At 47.5% G+C, this 21,439-nt stretch overlaps 2 protein-coding genes across 20 annotated transcripts; both read right to left on the reverse strand.

The window, feature by feature from the left end:
• Positions 1 to 72: 72 nt before the first annotated feature.
• LOC119112345 (nuclear receptor 2C2-associated protein) lies at positions 73 to 8,261 on the reverse strand. 19 transcript variants are annotated; one of them, XM_037236485.1, is made up of 5 exons: positions 4,808 to 5,329; positions 4,180 to 4,259; positions 3,003 to 3,102; positions 1,334 to 1,479; positions 73 to 927 (listed from the first exon to the last, which is right to left on the reverse strand). In XM_037236485.1, the coding sequence occupies exons 3-5, from the start codon at positions 3,076 to 3,078 to the stop codon at positions 607 to 609; spliced, it is 543 nt and encodes a 180-aa protein (XP_037092380.1). In that variant the 5' UTR covers positions 3,079 to 3,102; positions 4,180 to 4,259; positions 4,808 to 5,329; the 3' UTR covers positions 73 to 606. The 19 variants fall into 19 exon arrangements, with proteins under 19 accessions (XP_037092380.1, XP_037092379.1, XP_037092381.1 ...); XM_037236484.1 differs by having other exon boundaries at positions 4,797 to 5,329; XM_037236486.1 differs by lacking the exons at positions 4,180 to 4,259; positions 4,808 to 5,329 and adding an exon at positions 4,576 to 4,595.
• A 2,637-nt stretch (positions 8,262 to 10,898) lies between these two features.
• Positions 10,899 to 11,638, reverse strand: LOC119112927 (uncharacterized protein K02A2.6-like). Its single transcript, XM_037237229.1, has 2 exons — positions 11,181 to 11,638; positions 10,899 to 11,115 (listed from the first exon to the last, which is right to left on the reverse strand). The coding sequence occupies exons 1-2, from the start codon at positions 11,636 to 11,638 to the stop codon at positions 10,899 to 10,901; spliced, it is 675 nt and encodes a 224-aa protein (XP_037093124.1).
• Between the last annotated feature and the right edge of the window lie 9,801 nt (positions 11,639 to 21,439).

A 21,439-nucleotide genomic window follows, 5' to 3' on the forward strand; every position in this document is an offset into this window, starting at 1 on the left:
TAACCTTGGTAACCCGTATGGGAGAAGACTTCAAGTATTTATAAGATTGACACTGATATTGGATATCTTGGATATTGGATTGAAATGATATTTTGGAGAGACATTTCCTGTACACCAAGATAGCGATCAGCTCTTAGGAGCCAACGCCGATGGCTGGCAAGGCTAGCCATAAACATTCCGATGAAGCGCCTCAAGGCACCCAACGACGGGAAGAATACTGGTAAGATCACTTTGGACACCGAGCGAATTGCGAAATGGAGATGAAGTAATTTGAAGATATTGTCCAGCAAAACTTCTTCGTCCGGCCCGGTGATCTCACCAGCGCGTGTTCCATCGATTCGGAGCGCAATGAGCCAAAGGACACAGCTGATTCGGTTGAGAATAGGATATCTCTTACTTGTCGGCGCCGCCCGTTTGGTCTTTCCATGAGCACGCATGCTAACATAACGAAAATTAAACATACATTATGCAGTGTACTTATATAAAAATAGCACCATAATGCAGAACATGCAGCAACCCGGCCGACGCCACAGATGTGCAGTGCGCCACCACCAGGTCAATGCCCACAAACTTCGGGCCAACACACCACAGCGTCAGATCGCGAGACTAGCCGACCGGTTGGCCGTCCACCGAGTCCTCCGCGTCCGCCAGCAGGTCGAACCGGTAGACGACCACGCGGCCGAAGAAGTCGGTGCTGCCGTTGAACACCACCTTGACGTGGGTGACCGGATGGGGGCAGTCGACGTCGAACGTCTGCAGCCGGTTGATGTTGTCCGGATAGAAGGCGTGCAGTCGGTGGAGCTGGTCGGGCGCCGGGCCGGCCTCCAGCCAGCAGTCGGCGCCGACGAACCCGCCCTGGAACTGCAGGCGCAACTGGCGCGGCCGGTGCGGTGCCGACAGCCGGGCGCCGATGTACTGCGGGGTGCCCTGCCAAGGAGTCCAGTGGCAGCAGGGTGTACAGGAGCCATGACCAGGCGCTGGCACCAACTGTCAGGCACACACACACTGCTCAAGACCATCCTCCAAAGCAGCCAACTGCCTAGGATGGTTAGTAAGTAAAGGATGATAGGAATATTATAGGTTAATTTGGTACACCATATTCAAGACATTGACCCAACAAGCAATTGGCCTACATGGAAATACAACTACACTGACCCAACAAGCAGTCAACCTACACAAATATATTTAACTCATAGACATTTCCCCATGTGCTCAGCACCAATGTCACCCTCTTAAAACCACTGCACAATGCATACACATGCCTCCCATGAGCATGTGAATTGAAATGTAATGAAATGTGAAAAAATTAAGTGAAATGAAAAAAAGGACAGACCTGATGTGAATTCCAGCAGGTTTCATCATCATCATCTGTCAGGTGTTGCTTGCCAAACTGTTTCACATCCCTGTTGAGGACTGAGCTGACCGCTATTTTGGCACCAGGTAACACACTGTGTGACATGACCAGCATTAGCTGTGCATCTGAAATGGAGGGGAATTATGGTGAAATCAGTCTCATTTATGAACTTAAGTGTCAAAAGGGAAATGCTTAACAGGAACCTGCTCAACTCTGTGACAGCCCATGTGTGTACCTGAGTAAATGCCAAGAAATGAATCCAGGCTCTTGGGTACCACAGTTAGCCAGCATGCTGAGTTGTCATACATTTGTTAAACATCTTTTTTCTCAAACTGTCACAAACTGCTCACAAATTTTGACTAGGAAATGTTAGTCCCATCAGACCTTCAGATACACAAGAAAATGCAGTGAAGAGCAACAATCCAAGATTTGCAGAGCTTGCAGAAAACAAAACAGAACAAACAAGACTTCCCAAATTTCCAGAAGACATGAACATTTCTACCCAGGCAGTTGCAAAAAATTGGCATCTCTGAAACCATCTAGTGCCCCTGGTCCAGACGATGTTCACCCAGATTTCTTTGTGAGCCTGTGGGCGTCCGGGAGTACCTCTGAGTATGCTGTTCTGAAGATAATTGGCAGCTGGAAGGTTCCCCAGGAGTGGAAGCTTGGTGTGGTCCTGATCTTCAAGCAAGGTTACTGACAGTCCCCAGTGAACTACTACTCATTGAGCATTACTGCTGTTCCCTCCAGGGCATTTGAATCTTTCATCTGAAGTGCTCTAATTATACACTTCATGGAGACTGGACTCCTTCATGCAGCCCAATATGAGTTCCTCCCAAAGAGTTCCTGTAACACCAGCTATAAGACATTAATGAAAAATTGGGGTGCCACTGTTGAGCATGGGGAGCAGGTGGACGCACCACACCTCAACTACAGTACAGCCTTTGGTACAGTGCCCCACAACCGACTGCTCTTCAAGCTCCATGCACACAGCATGCTGCAACATGCTGCGCTGGATCGGGTATTCCTAGCTCATCAGAGGCAGAGTGCGGTCCAGGGTGCAAAGTCTGCATGGATCAATGTCATCAACAGCAGCTAGAAGGATAAGCATTGGGACCAACACTTTCATCAATTTCATGAATAACCAACCTTATCAAGTGCAAAGCATGGTCAAGGTATTTGCAGATGACACCCAGACCCAGGCCCCTGACTGCATCTCCCCTTCAGGTCAACCTGAATGCCCTGGTCAGATGATGGTGGAGTGGATGCTCACTTTCAGTCCACCAAAGTACAAAGTGATGCACTACACCTGCAGCCTGAGCTTGCTTCTTGAACAGCCCAGAAACCAAATCACCCTTGAGCCCACCAAAAAAGATGGTACTAGGAATATTGGGTCTCACCCTCCACCAGCTTCGGTGGCCAGGTGATTTTAAAGGTCATCCAAATGCTAGGGGTCATGAGACTGTCATTCATTAACATCAATGCTTCCCAAATGCTTGCAATGCAAAATTTCTTGCATGCTTTCACTGCTGTACCAGATGATACTACAACATTCTCTGTGTATAGCAACATCATCTGAGGAAGGTTCAGCAAGCTGCTCCAGGAGCAGCTGCAGGAAGTACAGTGATGACTCCAGGGTATTGCTCACCAAGGGAAACACTGCCTTTATCCTGAGACGTGCCAACTCCCCAGCTGCCCTGCTGCACTGCGTGACCACGAGTCATCCTGTTGTCTCAATGAAGACATGGCTGTAGCATATAAAATGCTTCATAGAGGCATAGCACTGTCCATGATGAAGTTCCCAGCAAAATCTAACTCTGAGAAATGACAGGAAGGTGCCAATGGAGGGTGAGAAAGGCTGTAGCTAGGACTCTCATCCATAACAACTCATTGCACAACTAGCACTTATAGCACTGTCCATGGTAAAGTTTGTGGCAAAATCTAACTCTGAGAAGTGACAAGGTGCCAATGGAGGGTGAGAAAAGCTGTAGCTAGGACTCTCTTCCATAACAACTCATTGCACAACTAGCACTTAGCTAAGATTGGAATGTTTTTCCACCTGCAAAGGTGCCATAAACCTCAGTCAAGTAGTTTAAATCTAGGCTCAATTTACACTATGCTGGCATCATGTCCAACATCCCACACCAAACATGCCTAATTGGCTTGTTCAGTTAGCTGGATGGGAACTTAAAGAGACTGAGACTGCAGTCAACAAGTTTTGTGACATTTTAAATTCCAAATTACCATAGGGTAAGATACCATTGGGTAAGACAAGGTACATATCAAAGGTCCCACAACACTGTGGGTCTGGTAACCAATCATTCCCTGCCTGCATACACTGAGGTGCTGAATCTGCAGCTCCCATATATTATATTGCCTATTGACTGCTCATGAATGGTGATTGACCCATTAGCCCTTCAGCCCCTTGCAGCCTTCTTTTGGTATACTATGGAGACCAGGCATGGTAGAGGAACATGGAAGATTTAGCCGCAGGATGGATCCTGATGCAAAGGATGCATTAGTTCTCAGTAGTTAATAATATCTCGAGCTACAGAATTAGGAGTCATTGTATCTACGTACAAGACAACTACTACTACATACAACTACTCATTTCTACCGACGGGCCTCGATCCACGATCATCTCGTTCGTTCCACACTCAAACAATAGCACAAGATCTCGCAGCCTCAGCGACACACGACACGACAGATATCGCGGCGACACGCACATCCGTTTGTCAGCACCCGACACAGAATCTGCTCTCCATGCGTCGCATTTAAATACCTATATATTGCTACCTTATCAATCAGTTCGCGTCTATGCTTACAGTTCGCTCAGCCCGACGAGTTGGTCGCAGGCCTTTCGTCGTTTTTCGCCTCGCTAGGGGGCCTTTCCTGTTAATGCTAACTACAAGGCAATATAAAGTTAGAGCAAAATAATGAAAATAGAAGCAACCTAACACACGCATATGATCACATATAAACACACATATATACGCGCACACACACACACCCACACCCACACACACATACGCGGAGAGACGTGAATCAATCACTGCTTTTATACCACCGCCCACCATACATGACCAATTACGACGCCTCACATTTGTGACCTCGCATTGAATTTCAAAGCATGGCAAACGGCATACACAGTAGCCATATTACTTGGTGGATCAAAAGGAAAACGAAAAGGAAAACGCATGCATACAAATGATAAACCACACTTTTACAAGCCTCAGGTTTGTCATGCATGCTCACGCAGAAGTATGCACTGGCACTATAGTTTTTTTCAACAGCTTGCAAAGGCGTAAGAATTTAAACACTTCGTCAATAAGAACTGGATAATCATTGCCAATTAGCGATTTCATACAAGGTGGCGTTCCATGTGTGACAGATTTCCACAATACGACGTCGCTGACGCGCAAGCAATGGGCATTCCACTAACATATGTTGTACCGTTCGAGGGCATACAGTTTTCACAGGCAGGTCTTGGTTCTCGATCCGTAAGGAACGAATGGGTATATCTTGTATGTCCTAGTCGTAGTCGGCATAGGACGATTTCTTCGCGCCGGTTGATCCTCGTTGAGCAGTCCCATTGTCCTATATTCTCCTTTACCGTTTTCAGTGTTGTATGAGGTCCGTGCCCTTGCCAGGTTTTGTTGAAAGAATTTCTTGTAGCGGAGTGCTAAATCGGAATGTACTCTCTGTAGCCTATTTGGGTTTCAATTATTTCGTTTAACAGCACTGCCGCCTTTGCCTGCGCATCTGCTTTTTCATTTCCCACTGTACCACAGTGACCTGGAATCCACATGATTTTAATCTCGAATCTTTTTTCTGGTAAACGGTCTGAGGTTTCAAAAATATTAATTATCACGGGATGGTTAGAAGCATAATTGCTTAGTGCAGTGACCACCGACAAATAATTAGTGCATGTTACACTTTTCGGGATACCCTTGCTTTCCCCATATTTCACTGTCTGAGATAAAGCCGCGGCTTCAGCAACAAACACTGAACACTTTCCTGGCAGTTTAAATCGAACATAGCTTTCTCCGTGGACGTAGGCACAGCCCATTCCCCCAGTAGTTTTTGAACCGTCCGTAAAAATATGAGTAAAATCAGGGGTATCCGTTCTTAGTTCACAAAAGTCATTTTGCATTTGATGTACATTCAGAGCACTCTTATTTTCATTCGTCAGTTTTTTTTTATTTCGCCCTTGCGTAACTTTCAAGGTGGTATGAAACCTTTCTTTGTCTCTAAGTCATGAGGGAAGTCGAATTCTATCTCGTTACATATGCTTGCCATTCTTTCGTACAGTGGAAAACCAGAGATTCTTTTTATGTACTTCTTTCCGCTTGGTGTAAAGAAGCCGTTTCAGTGGTAAGCCCCTGACAAGGATGATTGTCCACGCCTTGTGCCTTCATGCAGTATCTTTCTGTCAATTCATGTCGCGATCGAAGGGGAAGAATATCTGTTTCGACTTATAATGGAAGGATAGGTGAAGTTCTCAACGCCCCCGTCGCTATACGTAAGCACGCGTGTTGAACACATTCTAATGAATCGATCGCTGTGTTGTTTGCCCCATCTAGGATAGGGCATGCGTACTCCAAAATGGGCCTGATCAGTGCTTTGTAGATTCTTAGGAGGGTGGCTCTATCAGCGCCATATCTTCGACCTGCCAGACATTTCATAATTGATATTCGTGTTAAAGCCCTTGCCTTGGTGTACTCAATATGCGTGTTCAAGTTGAGTCTGGAGTCCAACATGACCCCGAGAAATTTTAATGGTTCAGAGTAAGTCACTGGCTGCTCATAAATCTTGAGTTCCGGTATATTCCTTAATTCTCGCTCCTCCATGAACCGTCTAAAAATAATGGCGCTGCACTTCGGAGGCGAAAAAATAAACTCCCATTTGTATGCCCAGGCAAACACGATCCAGCGTTGTCTGCATTCTCTCGCTTAATGGCAAAATCCTTCTTCCTTGCACCACCCACATTGTACAGTCGTCAGCACACAGCGCGTTGGACATATTTCTGGGGGCATCATTGAAAATGTTGTTTATCATGAGGTTGAACAGAATAGGGAACATCACCCCACCCTGCACAAGTCCATTTTCTTGTTCACATATGTTGGAGAGCACACCGCATTTCACCTGGAAGGTTCCACCATCTGAATAAGACCTTAGGTAATGCATTAAGTGTCCTCGGAAACCAAGTTGGTACATTTTCGTCGGGAGTGCCACCTACGATGTCAGATTATATGCGCTCTTAAAATCAAGGAGAACCGCTAATGTATATTTATGACAGAAAAAACCTCTTCTGACCTTAGATTGTAGCCGAATTAGGTGATCAGAGGTGCATCTTCCCGTCCTAAAAGCACATTGATACTCTGATATCATATTGTTATTCCCTATGTACCATGAGTCTTTTGGCCACCATCCTTTCCATTAATTCGCTGAGACACAACGTCAACTGAATCGGTCTATATGATTCAGGTTTATGGCCCGGTTTGCCAGGTTTCATAATTGGAATAATAGTGGAGTGTTTCCACTGGATCGGCAAGCTTTCCGTACACCATACATAATTAAACTTTTTCAAAACTTCCTTTAACTGATCGTCACTCATATGCTTGCAGCATAATGGATTTTGTCTGGGCCTATCGAGGTGTTTCCACACAATGCAATGGGCTGTTGGAGCTTATCCATGGTGAAAACAGCGTTGCATACCTCATTGCCATCAGAAGAAAAGTTTTGCATTTCTTGTATCAGTTCATTTAAACGATTCCTAGATATTGGTCGGTAGTTCTGGGAAGCACAAGTATTGGAGTAATGTCTTCCCAACACATTTGCTACCTCCTCAGGGTCATCAATAGTAGCACCATTAATGTTCAAAACAGGTAGCGACCCTTGTGACCTCTCTTTTTTCGTAAATCCGCGTATAATACCCCACAGCTGTTGTACAAAAATTTTATAGTTGAATGCATGCAAAAGTTCTTCCCACGAGTTCTTTTTGGCGTTACTAATAACCTGCCTGGCCTTAGCTTTAGCTTGTTTGTATTCCATTAAGTGGACAGTCTGTTGACTCCGTCTAAATCGGTTAAGTGTCCTTTTATGATTTCCAGTAGTCTTTGCACTCTTCATTCCACCAAGGGCAGCTCTATTTTGTTTTCCCGTTTTTCTGAGGAATGGTTTCCGTTGCCACTCTGACTATGGTCTCAGGCATAGTCACAAGGTTGTCGATACGGGCCGTTTTATCAAATCGCATATCATATTTGTCTGTAAATTCTGTCCATTTTGCTTTGTTCGCATTCCACCCATGAAATGTGTGCGGGTTAAGTCCCGTCGTTTCATCCATTTCGAATGTAATATACACTGGAGAGTCATCACTAGAGTGCAGATCAGTGTCAGTACACCATGTCATATACTGACTTGTACTACTGGATGAGAGGGTTGTATCTATGTGTGACCAAAGGCCAGTATTATCATCCATTCTTGTCAGACATCCATCGTTCAAAATATGCAGCGCATGTTGTATCACATGTTCCCACAGTTTACCTCTTTTATCGCATCGGTCTGCGCCCCACATGCAGCGTCGACTGTTGGCATCTGTGCATAAACGGCTGCTGTAACCACGAAATTGAATGATCTAAATCGGGTAATGTTACTGTTTGACTGGGGGGGGGGGGGGGGGGGGGGAAATAGAGTGAACACACACATAATCGCATTCCATTAACCTTCACTGAACAACCCACAGCTTGTAGTAGCGTATTCACACTCATTTGGAAACATGGATAATTGTTAGTAACATGTATACAAACCCCTCCTTGCATTTCATTTATGTTTCAATACCCATGGTATACCGTATAATTAGGCATCCGATAATCATACCTGTCAGTATCATACATGTCAGGAAGAAAATGGGTTTCTCGAAGGCAGATACTGCCAATATCTTTCTTGAGCACTGGTTTAACCTCTGGCCACTTCGAAAGAACTCCTCTGCAATTCCACTGCAAAATGCTTAGGGCCATGCTTATTAACACAATCACATCACAACTCTTCCTGCCCCAAATCCAAACAAGGCCAAACAAGCAAAACAAAAAAACACAACAACAAAGCCCATCACCTCATTGTGACTATCAACATCACAAATATCAGCACCATCTCAAGGATACAAGATAACAATAGTCATTACTGTGGTATCGTGTCCGAGTACTATTTATCAGTAATTGGTCTTAGACGCCATGTACTATGCTGAAGCTCTTCATCTCTATTTCAGACCCCGCATCATGCAGCAATATACAAGCGTTGTGCGCCACCGCACGCCAACGATACAAAGGGCAAGCCGTCACTAAAATATAGGACGGCTACCGTACATGGTAGTACATCGCATCCCCCTGTTCAACATATGTACACTACACACTAAAGGTCCAGGCGGTCGGGTTTCTTCAGAACTCGACCGCAACGGGAAGTTGGGATGTTTGGCGGTTCGTAGTCTGGTACCGCTACTGCTCTGGGGCCCGTCTGAGCGCAGGCAGCTCGTGGAGGTGGGCTGCTTTGCGGTGGCACCGTCCTGGCTGGGGTGGTGTTGTCCAAGCGAGTTGGAGACGGGCTGATGCTGCGCAGGTGTCGCCGGTTCCTCCGATAGACCGCGCCGTTGGCCGCTCTGATGGTGTACGACCTTGGTTCAGGCCGCTGGTCCACGACGGTCACTGGTTCCCATCGGCCGCTCTGAGGGTGCTATACGCGGATGGGTTGTCCAGGACTGAGTGTTGACAGCTCAGTCGCATGGCGGTCGTGGTACGCCTTTTGGGTGGTCTGGCGTTCCACCAGGCGTCGTTCCACGTGGCAGGACGTCGGCCTGTTCTTTTCTCGGTCGGGTCTTCATGGGCAGATTTCCTCGGACTTTCCGATCTTGGAGGATTTCGGCTGGGCTTGGCAGGTGACTGTCGATGGGCGTCGTCCGCAGGGTGAGGAGCGCCATGGGCACGGCACTGTCGCTCTCTAGGGCCTTCTTCATGGCCTGCTTCAGCATTCGGATGGTCCGCTCTATGAAGCCATTGCTCTCTGGGAAGTGGGGTGAGCTCGTGATGTGCTCGATTCTCCACTCCCTCGTGAAACAGGCGAACGACTCACAGTCGTACTGTGGTCCGTTGTCACTCCTGATGATGTCTGGGATGCCATATTCCGCGAAAATTTCCTTCAGAGCATTGATAACTGCTTTACTGGTGCGGTGTTCCGGCATCCTCCTTACGATCGGGAACTTCGAGAAGTAGTCTGCGACGGCCAGGTACGTTTGGGAGTTCAAATGGAAGAGGTTTGTGCCGATGATCTGCCAAGGGCGCGTTGGCAGCTCCATTTGTGTCATCGGCTCATTTTGCTGACTCCTCATGTGCTTTTGGCAGGTTTAGCACTTTGCCGTCTCCCTCTCGATGTCTCTGTTAATGTCTGACCAGTAGACACATCTCTTGCTCGCAACTTGCACTTGACCTGTCCTTGGTGGCCTTCATGTATTTTTTGCAGGATTTCTTCCCCCATCTCTTGGGGGATGACGACCCTCTCCCCCTTCAGGACGAGTCCATTTTCCACCGCCAGTTCATCTTGGCACGACCAGTACGGTCGGAGGGACGGAGGCAGGCCTTTTCGAGACACAGGCCAGCCTGCGACGATGACGTCACGGAGCTCCGTCAGCGTTTTGTAGCGCGACGTTTCTTCCCTCAGCTTTTGGAGCTTTTCGGCACTGAAGTGCACGAGATGGATCTGCAGGTCGAGCTCAATGTGGCTGTTTTCTGCCCGCGGGAGGCGCGACAGTCCATATGCGAGCAGCATCTGCTTGCCAGATTTGTAGGTGATCTGCACGTCGTAGTTTTGCAGATGCATCAGCACCCTCTGAAGTCTTGGAGGTGCTGCTCGGAGGTTCTTCAGTTGGATCATCTCCAGTGGCTTGTGGTCGCTCTCGACGATGAAGTCGCGACCGAAGAGGTACGTGTGGAAGCGTTCGCACCCAAACACGACCGCCAGGACCTCTCTTTCGATGTTCGCGTAGCGCTGCTCGGCTTCTGACAGCGACTTTGAGGCGAACACAATGGGCTTCCCGTCTTGCACGAGGGCGGCTCCCAGGCCTTTCTGCGAGGCGTCGACTTCCACTCGTGTCGACTTCCTTGCATCGAAGTATGCCAGGGTCGTCTCTTTGCAGATTCGGCTTTTCACCTTTTGGAAGGCTACTTCGTGGCCTGACGCCCAGCAGAACTCGGCTTCTTTCTTCAGAAGTCCTCGGGAGTGGTTCTGTTGCATCTGACAGCTTTGGCATGAACGGCGACATGTATGTGATGACGCCCAGGAACTCTTGAAGTTCCTTCTGGTTGGAGGGCGTTGCCATCGCTTTGATGTCCGTGACCTTGTCAGGGTCGGGGTGCGCTCCGTCTCGGCCATACGTGATGCCGTTAAACTTGATGGACTGCTGCTTGATGGCGTACTTCCTGCTGTTGAGCGTCAGTCCATGTTTCTTGGCGACGGTGAACAGGTGGTGGAGGTTTGCATCGTGGTCGGCTTCGTTCTAGCCGAAGATAGCCACGTCGTCTGCGATTCCCATTGTTCCAGGACATTCCTCCAGGATCTGGTTCATCTTGCGCTGGAACACGTCCTGGGACATGGCCAGGCCGAACGGCATCCGGAGGTACCTGTACCTTCCGAACGGGGTATTGAAGGTGGTGGGGAACGAGGTCTGCTCATCCAACGTCACCGACCAATAGCCGTTCTTGGCGTCCAGTTTGCTGAAGACGTTGGCGCCTGTCAGCTGTGCGTCAGCTCCTCCAGCGTTGGTGTCTTGTGGTGACACCTTTTGATGGCCTTGTTGAGGTCCTTCGGGTTGAGGCACACTCTGAGAGTTCCATCGCTCTTCTTGGTGCAGACCATGCTGTTGACCCAGTCTGTGGGCTCTTGGACCTGCTTGATGACACCTGTGGTTTCCATCTCGTCCAGCTGCGCCTTGAGTTGCTCTCTCAGGTGGATGGAGAACTTCCTCTGTGCATGTATCACAGGTTGGGCTTCTTCCTTCAGCTCGATGTGATACTTCCCTGGGAACTTGCCGATCTTGTCGAACTCGTCCGGGTAGATTTTCACGAGGTCCTCAACCGTGTTCACCTTGCTGCCTGTGGCTGTGATCGCACAGTGCAGCGTCACAAGATTTAGCTGGCGGGAGCTTGGCAGTCCGACGATGGCTGGTCCTTCAGACTCCACCACGAAGAACTTGGTTCGGGTCCAGCTGTTGTTGCCAAACCTGCAGGGCAGTTCCATGCATCCATGCTGTTTGATGGTGGTGCCGTTATAGGCTGTGAGGATCACATCTGATTTCATAACATCAGCAGCCCGCAGCATACCTTGAGCAGTCAGGGAGTGGGGGAACATCTGCTGGTACATTCTGGCAGGCAGGGTGTTGCCTTGGACACCAGTGTCCACTTTCAAGCTGAGGTTCACCAGCAGTTTTTGTTTGTCCAGCCTTGTTTGGAGGTATGTGAAGGCCTCATCTCGAGTGTCCTCACTCACTGGGTTTGTTCCTGCTACTTTGAGACTGTTGATGGTCAGCTGACTGAACGGATCATTTTTGCTGATGACATGTACTGACCTGTTTTGGTTGTTTTGTTGTCTGCGGCTTGGCTGGTTGTACCTTTGATGCCTTTGGATTGCTCCTTGTTGGCTCAGTGACCTTGGTTTGCTGTCCCTAGGCTGTACATCTTGAGCCTCCCGACAGACAGTACTCCAGTGGTTCAGCTTTCCACACACCGTACATGTTGAACCCATGGCTGGACACTCTTGTTTGCGAAGATGAGCTTTGTAGCCACATCTGATGCATGTTGTGTTGCCTTTTTGGCTTCTTTGCACATAGTGCACTACTTGGTTGGCATCTTGGGATTGGACGCTCTTCACTTGCTGCACGTGCTGCATGGACGCTTCATATGTGCGACGCACCTCCAGCCCGTTGTCCAGGCTGAGAGTGCTATCTTTGCTGAGGAGCTCTTTTTGAACCTCAGCATAGCATGTGTCAATGATAATTTGTTCCATGACCCTTTCATTGAACTCCTGGTCATCCCTGAAGGCACACTTTTGGGCCTGGAGTTTGCATCTGGATACAGTCATCAAACGACTCGCCTTCCTCCTGCTTCAGGCGTTGGAGGAACAGTCTGGCCACTCTGAAGTTGGTCTTAGGCTCAACTTGGGTCTGAAATTTGTCCCATACCTTTTTGGGATCCTTCTCTTTCTCTGCTGGGAGGCCCCATGAGTTGTAGAATCTCAGGCCTGGCTCTCCCGAGAACAGCAAGATATGGTCCACTTGTTTTTTCATTTCTTTCACTGTGAAAAACAGTTCACCTTTCTGCTTGAAGAGCTTTAGGGCAAGGCTTTGGTCAGCAGCTTCCCAATCCATGTGAGGTACGAGGGAATCAGACATGTTTTGTTTTCTACGGCGATTGCGACGTACGTAACGCGCACTATTGAAGTTCTGAATTTGGTTTATCGCTACTAGATATTTCTCCCCTCCTTTTTAGATTGTGCTGCACTGTGTTCTCACCCCGCTGCCACCATGTGGTATCGTGTCAGAGTCTTAATTATCAGTAATTGGTCTTAGACGCCATGTACTACGCTCAAGTTCTTCATGTATATTTCAGACCCCGCGTCATGCGGCAATTTACAAGCATTGTGCGCCACCGTACGCCTACGATATAAAAGGGAAGCCGTCACTAAAATACAGGACGGCCACCGTACATGGTAGCACATCGCAATTACAAATATAAGTGGAAAATTATGTCCCCTCGTCCCACGACCTTCCGGTAGTAGATATTGCACAAATTTTCTCCAGGGATCTGCCCCTTCTTCCAATGTTTTAGGAAGCTAAATATTTATAATTTGTGCCATTAATATTTATCTCATGTCTCTTGCCTTTCTTGCTCGTGGTCTTGTTCTTACTTTTGACTTTCTTCCATATGTCCTCTTGGTCTGCCTCTTGCTCCTCTTCCTTCTTTGTTACTTGCTCACTTCACCGCATGTTGTCCCCTCATTTATATGCACCATCTCCTCACTCATGGACTCATCACGTGTCTCCCTGTCTGCCTCAGTTTGCTGACTGCTCATCATGTGAAATGATTGTTCCCTTGTCTGACTGAAGCTGTTTGGCCATCTTTGCAAGCATAGCTGTCATCTCATCTGTCTATTTCTCCAATGTTTCCACCTTCTCTTTCAATTCCTCTCCTTTTTGTTTTCAGTTGGGGCACATGTCACAGTGGAGCATTGACCTATACAAGTCTAGACACCCTACTCCCATTGGCGCGGCAACCGACCGGTTGTTCCCGTCTTGCGACACTAGCGCCACCACGCGGAGGGGGGCAAGAGTTAGCTTCGCAATGATAATCCTATGGCGGATGGCCGACCTTCGGAGGCGTGTGATTGGGAAATGATGGGAGCGAGGGCCTCCAAAATTCTGGGGCTGTTCAAGACATCAATCTTACGCAATATAGCACAGCAAAGGTTGCTCCAAGAGCATGGGTAGCGGCTGACAGACTGATCTAGGCATACTAATTTTGAAATTTTGCGTCGTAGCAAAAGAGGGAAGGGGGGAGGCAGGATAATATCTGGTCTCAGAAGAATACAGATGGTCCTTCTAAGACAGAAAAGATGCCATAACGATAACGCTGGAAACAGTTGTTCCTAACCCTCATCCGGCTGTGGTCCTTTGCAACATTCCAGCGGGCAGAGGGGCCGGGCCAGTCGTATCACCCTCTCCTGGCTTGTGGCTTCGGCTTGAGATAGTCAGCAGCAAAGACGAGCAAGAAAATTGTCATGAATGTTAGCCAATTGTGTCCAGCTTTAAATGTATTCGACAGTTGGGTTCTCCCAGGTCGGATGGACGACCCAAAATCGTTGGAGAGCGCGAATCTTTTCGCAGGCGGCACTTCGACTGACGCCAATTTCATCATTTGCATCAGCCTGTTGGGAGACGGAGGACATTCTTACGTCTTTGTTTATGGGCGAAGTAACTGCCCCGGTGGGTTGCTGGAGTTCAGGCTATGGTCACCCCTTTGTATGCACTGCATGCATGCTGTTCACCTGCGTGAGAGAATAGGTCTGTCCCCATCCACGTTCAGATAACACTAGAGCTCATGTCTCGATTTGGTACGTTACAAGAATATAAGCTATGTCCAGCACCGTCGGCTCGGTACTCCTGCGAGCTGTGCAGGCACCGAGATAAGCGCACAGTATATCATGTTATTCAGAATACGTATACCGTACTATTGACAACGTTAATGCACAGGACTTACACGTCGACACGCATTACAGCCCCAAAACTACCATTGACAACTTCGTTGGTGAAAAGCGCTGACACCATTGGGTTTTCAAATCGGGATCGGATCACCTCGAGAAGCTCGGCATCGACGATCCGGCTTTCTTTGAGGGCATCCAGAGTACTTTGAGGCACTTGAGCCGCCTGTCGTGCCTCTGCAGCTTCTGTCGCAGTTTCTTCTGCTCGTAGCGCAATTTTCGAACCTATGCAGCCATCTTTTTCAGTGGACTGGAAATGTGTCGAGTTGTTGCACTTGCGCTATAACTATGCTCTGGGCCACCTTGGTGATATTGGAGCTTCACTGGGGTGTGCTGTAGCAGTTGCTGCTCTGGTGCAGGCTGAAGCTGTTGCAGCTTTAAGGCAGGCTGTAGCAGTGCCTCCTCTGGAGAAGGCTGCAGCAGCACCTCCTCTGCGGCAGGCTGCACCTGTGCCTCCTCTGGAGCGGACTGGTGTGGCTGCCCGAGAAGCAGGCGCCTGACATGCCTTGGCTTGGGTGGAGTTGTGCATTGGCCAACACGCTTTTGGGGATTTTTGCGTGCCACTGGCTTTGTCTGCTCGGGAACTTAAACCATGATGGGATGCTTCCCTCACGCAGCATTCTGCGCTCACGGTATGATTCAAAATCAGCTTCCATGAAGTGATCACTGAATAGAAGTGCATTCTGAGAGGGCTTCCACGCCCTTTGCTTTTCTCCCTGACATCTTGTGGCAGTGATCCACTTCCTCAGCAGCTTCAGGTCATGATGAGGGTACCTGGAACAGAAACAAAAAAATGCATCTTCAAAATGCACCCCATACACCTTCCACAGCATTTTTCACCCCAGTCTGATTCCATCTGGTCCACATTTTGCAAGCATTACATCCAGCAGAGCTGTGATCCACATTATGACCATGTCGCCTTAGTGGTCTGAACGCTGCCCTGCATTATGTAACAAATGCATATCATGCATCACAGTTGTCACCGTATCACAATTTGCCACATTTATGTTGTTGCCACAATTGTCACCATGACACCATCACAATTTGCAGGTGTATTATGAGCTGGAGCGGTACTTAGGTGCCATTCATGTTCCACGATACAGAACATGTCCCTTAGATGGGGTTATGTCTGGTTGTCTCTTTGTGTTCCAAAGAAAATTTGTGGTTGTAAGTGGGCTGCAAGCTGGAATTTAATTGTATATTCCCTTCAGACAATAGCGAGGCAACTTGATAACAAGTTCTATGTGAATTTGCGCACTTAGACAGTGTCTAGAAAGTTGAAATTCGGGTATCACCGGTGTGGGCCTCTCACTTCCCAGCACAGTCACAATCAACAGAATCTAGTATGAAAGTCATACAATTTTGTTGTCAGCAGATGCACAGAACATTTGTGAACACCTCTAGCACCTTCATTTAGTCTATACACTATATGATGACAATAAAAAGCATTTTGTCACATACCTGTCAGTTAGTCAATCCACTAAATCTGTGGTGCGGCAAGCAGTGTGCAATGCCCAAGCCAGCAATAACAATTTTTTTTAGGTGTTTTGTACACAATTTTTTTACTATGAGGGTTTGAATCAAACCCTAAGTGCTGGGATCTATGAAATGAAATATACACAAGTTCAGTTGTTAGCTGAGCTTGAACTGGATTACAAAATGTTGCATTTGGTACAGTTTTAACCGTTACAAGGATTTCTTGGAATGCAGAGTTAAAACATCCAGCTGTTTCAAGACACTCGTTTGACTCTGTCATTATCCTAACATTACATGACAAGGAGTGGTTTTCACTGCCTAGTTTACGTCTTGTCTTGGCCAGCTTAGTCTTGTCTCATGAGCTCTATTAACCATACAAATAGCGTGCTTATGTGCTATTTTCCACTTCAAAGGAAGCAGATGCAATATCAATGCCGTACCATCACCCCATCAGTGTTGAATAGCACACAACAGCCTTTCAGAAGTGATAAACATTGATGTCGCCCGTCCTTGAAAGGTATTTTCCTTCTGGTCCTTAGATGTTCTTCATTCCATCTCCCTACTTGCCAACATGCATATTTATTATCCTACAGGTGGATGCAACTGGCTTCAGCTGTGATAAAATGCCTAGATGATAGCAGGAAAGCACACAGCGTATCAGAGCAAAACAGTTCAGTAGAAAACTTTCTATCTCCACCTCAATTACCAGCAAATGCGCAGGGCTGACAGTCATGGCGCAGATCCGCATACAATGGAATCACCAGTTTATGCACGATCAAGCTCGAGCATACCTACTTGTGGAATGACAAGCTATCTTCATGTCTTGGCCGATCACCCTGCCTCTTACTAAACCCGATCGCAGAGCAGTTTCTCGTCATTTTCGCTCCATACGGCACCGCGAAACGCCCGCGGATAGCAGATTCCAACAGTTGCCAAGCGCCGCAGAAAAACGCTTACCTTTCTACAGCGTTACCGGGTGGCACGTTTTGTAAAGTCAACAAGTTTGTCTGGCCTTTTATAGGTCAATGCAGTGGAGTATGCCATTTGAGCAGTAGGTCGGTGACCAGCATTATAGCATTTCCTAGCCTCAGCAAAAGGGATTTCATGTTCAACTTTTAGGGTACATATGTCTGCTTCCTTGATCCATACAGAGCACTCATGCGACAGACGAGTGTGCCCTGCTGCACCACAAGTCATGCACTTTGCCTCACATTCACCATCATGCACACTCTCACCACACTTCAGACATGTTCAGTCATTTGTGCATCTTCCCTCAGGGTGCCCATATTTACCACATCTGTAGCAAACTAATGGGTTGGGCACATGCTTTTTGACATGATAAGTTATGTAGTCCAGTTCAAGTTTTGGGAGGCAAGTTGGTACACCAAATGTGAGAAGTATGGTAGGGGTATTCTCAACCTTTCCCCCCACCTTCTTTGTAAACCTCTTTGCTCCCACCACACCAAGCTCCTTAAACCAGTGAACGATCCCATCCTCAGTGAGGTCCACTAGGTCATAGTCACGTATAGCGCCTTTCCTAGAGTTTAGTTTGGGGTCACGGCACATCTCACACTCCTCTCCCACCAGTGATGAGGCCTTCAGAAACAATTCAGTTTGGTTCTGGTTTTTTGTTTTAATCAAGAGGCTGCCATCCTGTAGGAGGCTTGCCCTCTGCTTTTGTCTGTGCACTAATGATATTCGTAAGTCCTGCCTGAATCCAGGGCCATCCCTCTGATCTCATAGGCTTTTCACGCTTCAAGATTATTCTCAGGTATAAACCGGCATTGCGGTCCACGACGTCATTCCAGAAGTTCACCACATCTTCAGCTCGGGATCGCCTCCCAGGCCGACTATGCACTACCATATCTCCATTCAGTCGGTCAGCGCTAATTCCCGCCCCTAACCCAGATCTAGGTTTGGAATATTTTATTAGTCTGTCAATGAGCAATGGAATAAAGTAGACACTTGAAACACACAATCACAAACACAATGGAAAGAATCCACTGGCTGATGATCTCACCGACAGCCTCAACCCCCCACCCGCCTAGAATCGTTGCGCCCTCCTCACTGACACACATAACGAGCAATCACCCAACCGCTCCGCGTTTGCCTCGTATGCTTCTGCGTCTGTTAGCACAACACATCCTCGAGAATATTTAGTACGTTTCTTGCTGAGAGGGAAGCCAAGTGAAGTACCGATTGGTACTAAAATCGGGGGCGTTTGGTGCGCATAGATGCTAAGCAGCGCACTCGGAAACCGCAGAGAAATGAGGCTGTTTAGATATGAACGTCGTAAATTTCTTTTCTTCCGATGGGAGAAGAAAACCTTCACCATTTTGGGACCCCAATTCCCATTTGAATGTGAGTTGCTCCTAGGACGCGGCAAGGTCCGTCGGTTGGTGTTCAGTGGGGAGCGTGGGGAAGCGGTTAGCAAGCGTGCCCTTTAGAAACTCTTGCGCATAGTTTACTGAAGAGTGTTATCTACCGGTGACGTATGATATTGATCCTGGACTACGGGGTCTTGGGAGAGATTGGTATCCGGTAATGCAGAGAATGGGATGCTAGTCTTGAGATGTACTGGTTCGCATCAGACAGGTTGGACCCAAATGTATTGAGTCAGCTCCGGACTGGCTCACAGATTGTGGAATCTGGTTCAGCCTGCGACTCAGCTGTTCCATTTTTCATTTGACTCCGTTTAGAATATGCTTACATTGAATCACTTGACTCATGACTCATGCAGGTTGCAAAATGAAATATTAGCTCTAACTCATATATATATATATATATATATATATATATATATATATATATATAGATAGATAGATAGATAGATAGATAGATAGATAGATAGAGAGAGAGAGAGAGAGAGAGAGAGAGAGAGAGAGAGAGAGAGAGAGAGAGAGAGAGAGAGAGAGAGAGAGAGAGAGAGAGAGAGAGAGAGAGAGAGAGAGAGAGAGAGAGAGGAGAGAGAGATAGAGAGAGAGAGAGAGAGAGAGAGAAGAGAGAGAGAGAGAGAGAGAGAGAGAGAGAGAGAGAGAGAGAGAGAGAGAGAGAGAGAGAGAGAGAGAGAGATAGAGAGAGAGAGAGAGAGGAGAGAGAGAGATAGATATATATATATATATATATAATATATATATAATATATATGGATGTGGATGTGATAGCTATCTAATATGTGATATGTGTGATAGGTGATAACCTCAATATGTGATATTATGATAACCACAATATGTGTATTATGTAGGAACCTTATGGATGTGATAACTATCGTTTTTAATATGCACATTTCGTTTCATTGTTTTGCTACGTCCTTGGTAATGGAGGTAGGAACACCGTGTGCTCGGGGCAAGGGCAGCAGAGAGCCCTTTGAACGGTACTTATTGCAAATGCTCTTGACACGGGATGAGCGATGCAGTATGCTATAGGCGTCTAGCAGCGGGCCGTATGTAGCAACACAGCGTGCGTACCTGAACCGATGGTGGGTACCTGTTGACTCGAAGGAAACATGCGCTTAGAGCCTGCGTGGGGGAAAGTTTAGAGGCAGCATGACCCTGTACACGTGTATCGTGCAAAGGGGGCGCCATCTATATAGCATGTACAAACAGCACTTTTCGGAACATAGAATTGGGTTTTGCGGTCGTAAACACAACACGGTATATATTCAGATCCACATCAAAGTGACATAAATGGGGCTTACGCGAGGAGCCGAATGACAAATTGGGAAGAAATAACGTGCTACGCTTCGAGGCGATGAGGCGATGAGGTGTGTCTTGTCAACCGACCTTGACCAATGGCGGATCCAGAGTGGTGGGGGTGGGGGTGGGATGGGGCTTTTCCCCCTGTCACTTGGGGTGAGGGGGCAACAAAATATCATGGTGAACGAGCCGCAAAATCTTGATTTCGTATCCACATAACCTTTATTTTCGAAAGGCCACAAGATTTCATGGGCACCACAATTGACCACAAATATCTATTTTCGATAGCCACTGAAATTCGGGTACACCATAACCGGCTCAAACCCTTCATTTTCTAAGGGCACCAAATTTCAGGGATACAGCAGTGTTGTGCCTCCTACCCTGACGAAATCCTGGATTGGCCCGTTGGGCTAGGGAGAACTAGAATAGTCAGTTTGAGCACCATAACTTTCATTTCGCGGTACCGTAACATTTATTTTAAAGAGCCCCTGCAAGTGGACATTTCAAATTTCCCAAAGCTTTGGTTTTAAACAGTGCTCAAAATCTATGGCCATCATAATATCTATGCCGTTCACCCTTCCAAAATTCTCGACCTGCCTGTTCCACGAGGACCGTCAAAAAAGCCTTTATTACCGGGCATCTTAGCTTTTATTTTCCAGAGGCACACACTTCCTGAGGCACCGCAAAGCAGGGGCGGGTCTAGAGGGGAAGGGACCATGGAGTCATTACTCTCCCCATTGGGCCCAAGGAGGTTTGGATGCCCTGAAGAGGCACCAAATCTCATCGCAGAGGGGCAACACTACCTTCATTTCAGACACACATAACCTATATTTTTGTGAGACATCAAATTGCAGGGGCACCACGACTTTCGTGCCGTGGCCTCGACGAAACCCTGCGTCGGCCCATGAGGTGAGGGAGCACCAAATCCTTCATTTCGAGGCAACATAACCTTTATTTTCAAGAAGCATTCAATTTCAGAGAGCACCGGAAATGCCCTAACCCTTTATTCTTTAAGAGCCATTAATTCCAGGGGCATAACTATGTTGAGCTTTCCGCCCTGAAAAATCCTGGATCGGCCCCTTGGGCAAGGAGGCACAAAACCCGTCCTTACAGGGCGACAATTTTAAAAGGGCACTTATGTCCAATGGCATGGCAATCGGTATGCTTTTCACTTTGGAAAAATTCTGAATCGGACCGTTTAGGAAAGGGGCACCCTGTTCAGGGAAACAGGCACCAACAGCCTACGTTGTCATTGGGGCTTTACGACGAGTCATCACAATGCTCGCGCCTCTCCATTAACGAAATCCTGCATCGGCCCATTGAGCCAAGGGACGCTCTCTCTTTCGGACCAGCACTGCATTTATTTTCTTGAGACACCAAGCGCAAGTGGGCGATTGAAAGAACAATTGAAGGTACTCCAAAACTTCCCTTTCAACGGACACTGAAACACAGGGGCAGCACAATTGCCCTACCTTACACTGTTCAAATCCTGGTTTGGCTCCTGCGGTGAAAAGGCAGCAAGTACCTTGATTGCGAGGCATCATGACGTTCATTTTTATGACCCCCCCCCCCCCATTTTAAATTGGAACACCACAATCAGCCCAAGCATTCATGTT

This window comes from Pollicipes pollicipes, unplaced genomic scaffold (assembly GCF_011947565.3).
Source record: "Pollicipes pollicipes isolate AB1234 unplaced genomic scaffold, Ppol_2.1 Scaffold_7261;HRSCAF=8764_pilon_pilon_pilon, whole genome shotgun sequence".
NCBI lineage: Eukaryota > Metazoa > Arthropoda > Thecostraca > Pollicipedomorpha > Pollicipedidae > Pollicipes > Pollicipes pollicipes.

Bases quoted from the DNA above. Each gene is read 5' to 3' on its own strand.
- LOC119112345 (XM_037236485.1), bottom strand. From the start codon at position 3,078: ATGACTCGTGGTCACGCAGTGCAGCAGGGCAGCTGGGGAGTTGGCACG. The intron at 1,480-3,002 runs GTGAGCAATACC...CCTCCATTTCAG, and splicing joins TAAAGGCAGTGTTTCCCTTG to ATGCACAGCTAATGCTGGTC. The intron at 928-1,333 runs GTCTGTCCTTTT...ACTCCTTGGCAG, and splicing joins CCTGCTGGAATTCACATCAG to GGCACCCCGCAGTACATCGG.
- LOC119112927 (XM_037237229.1), bottom strand. From the start codon at position 11,638: ATGGAACTGCCCTGCAGGTTTGGCAACAACAGCTGGACCCGAACCAAG. The intron at 11,116-11,180 runs GTGTCACCACAA...CAACGTCTTCAG, and splicing joins CTCAACAAGGCCATCAAAAG to CAAACTGGACGCCAAGAACG.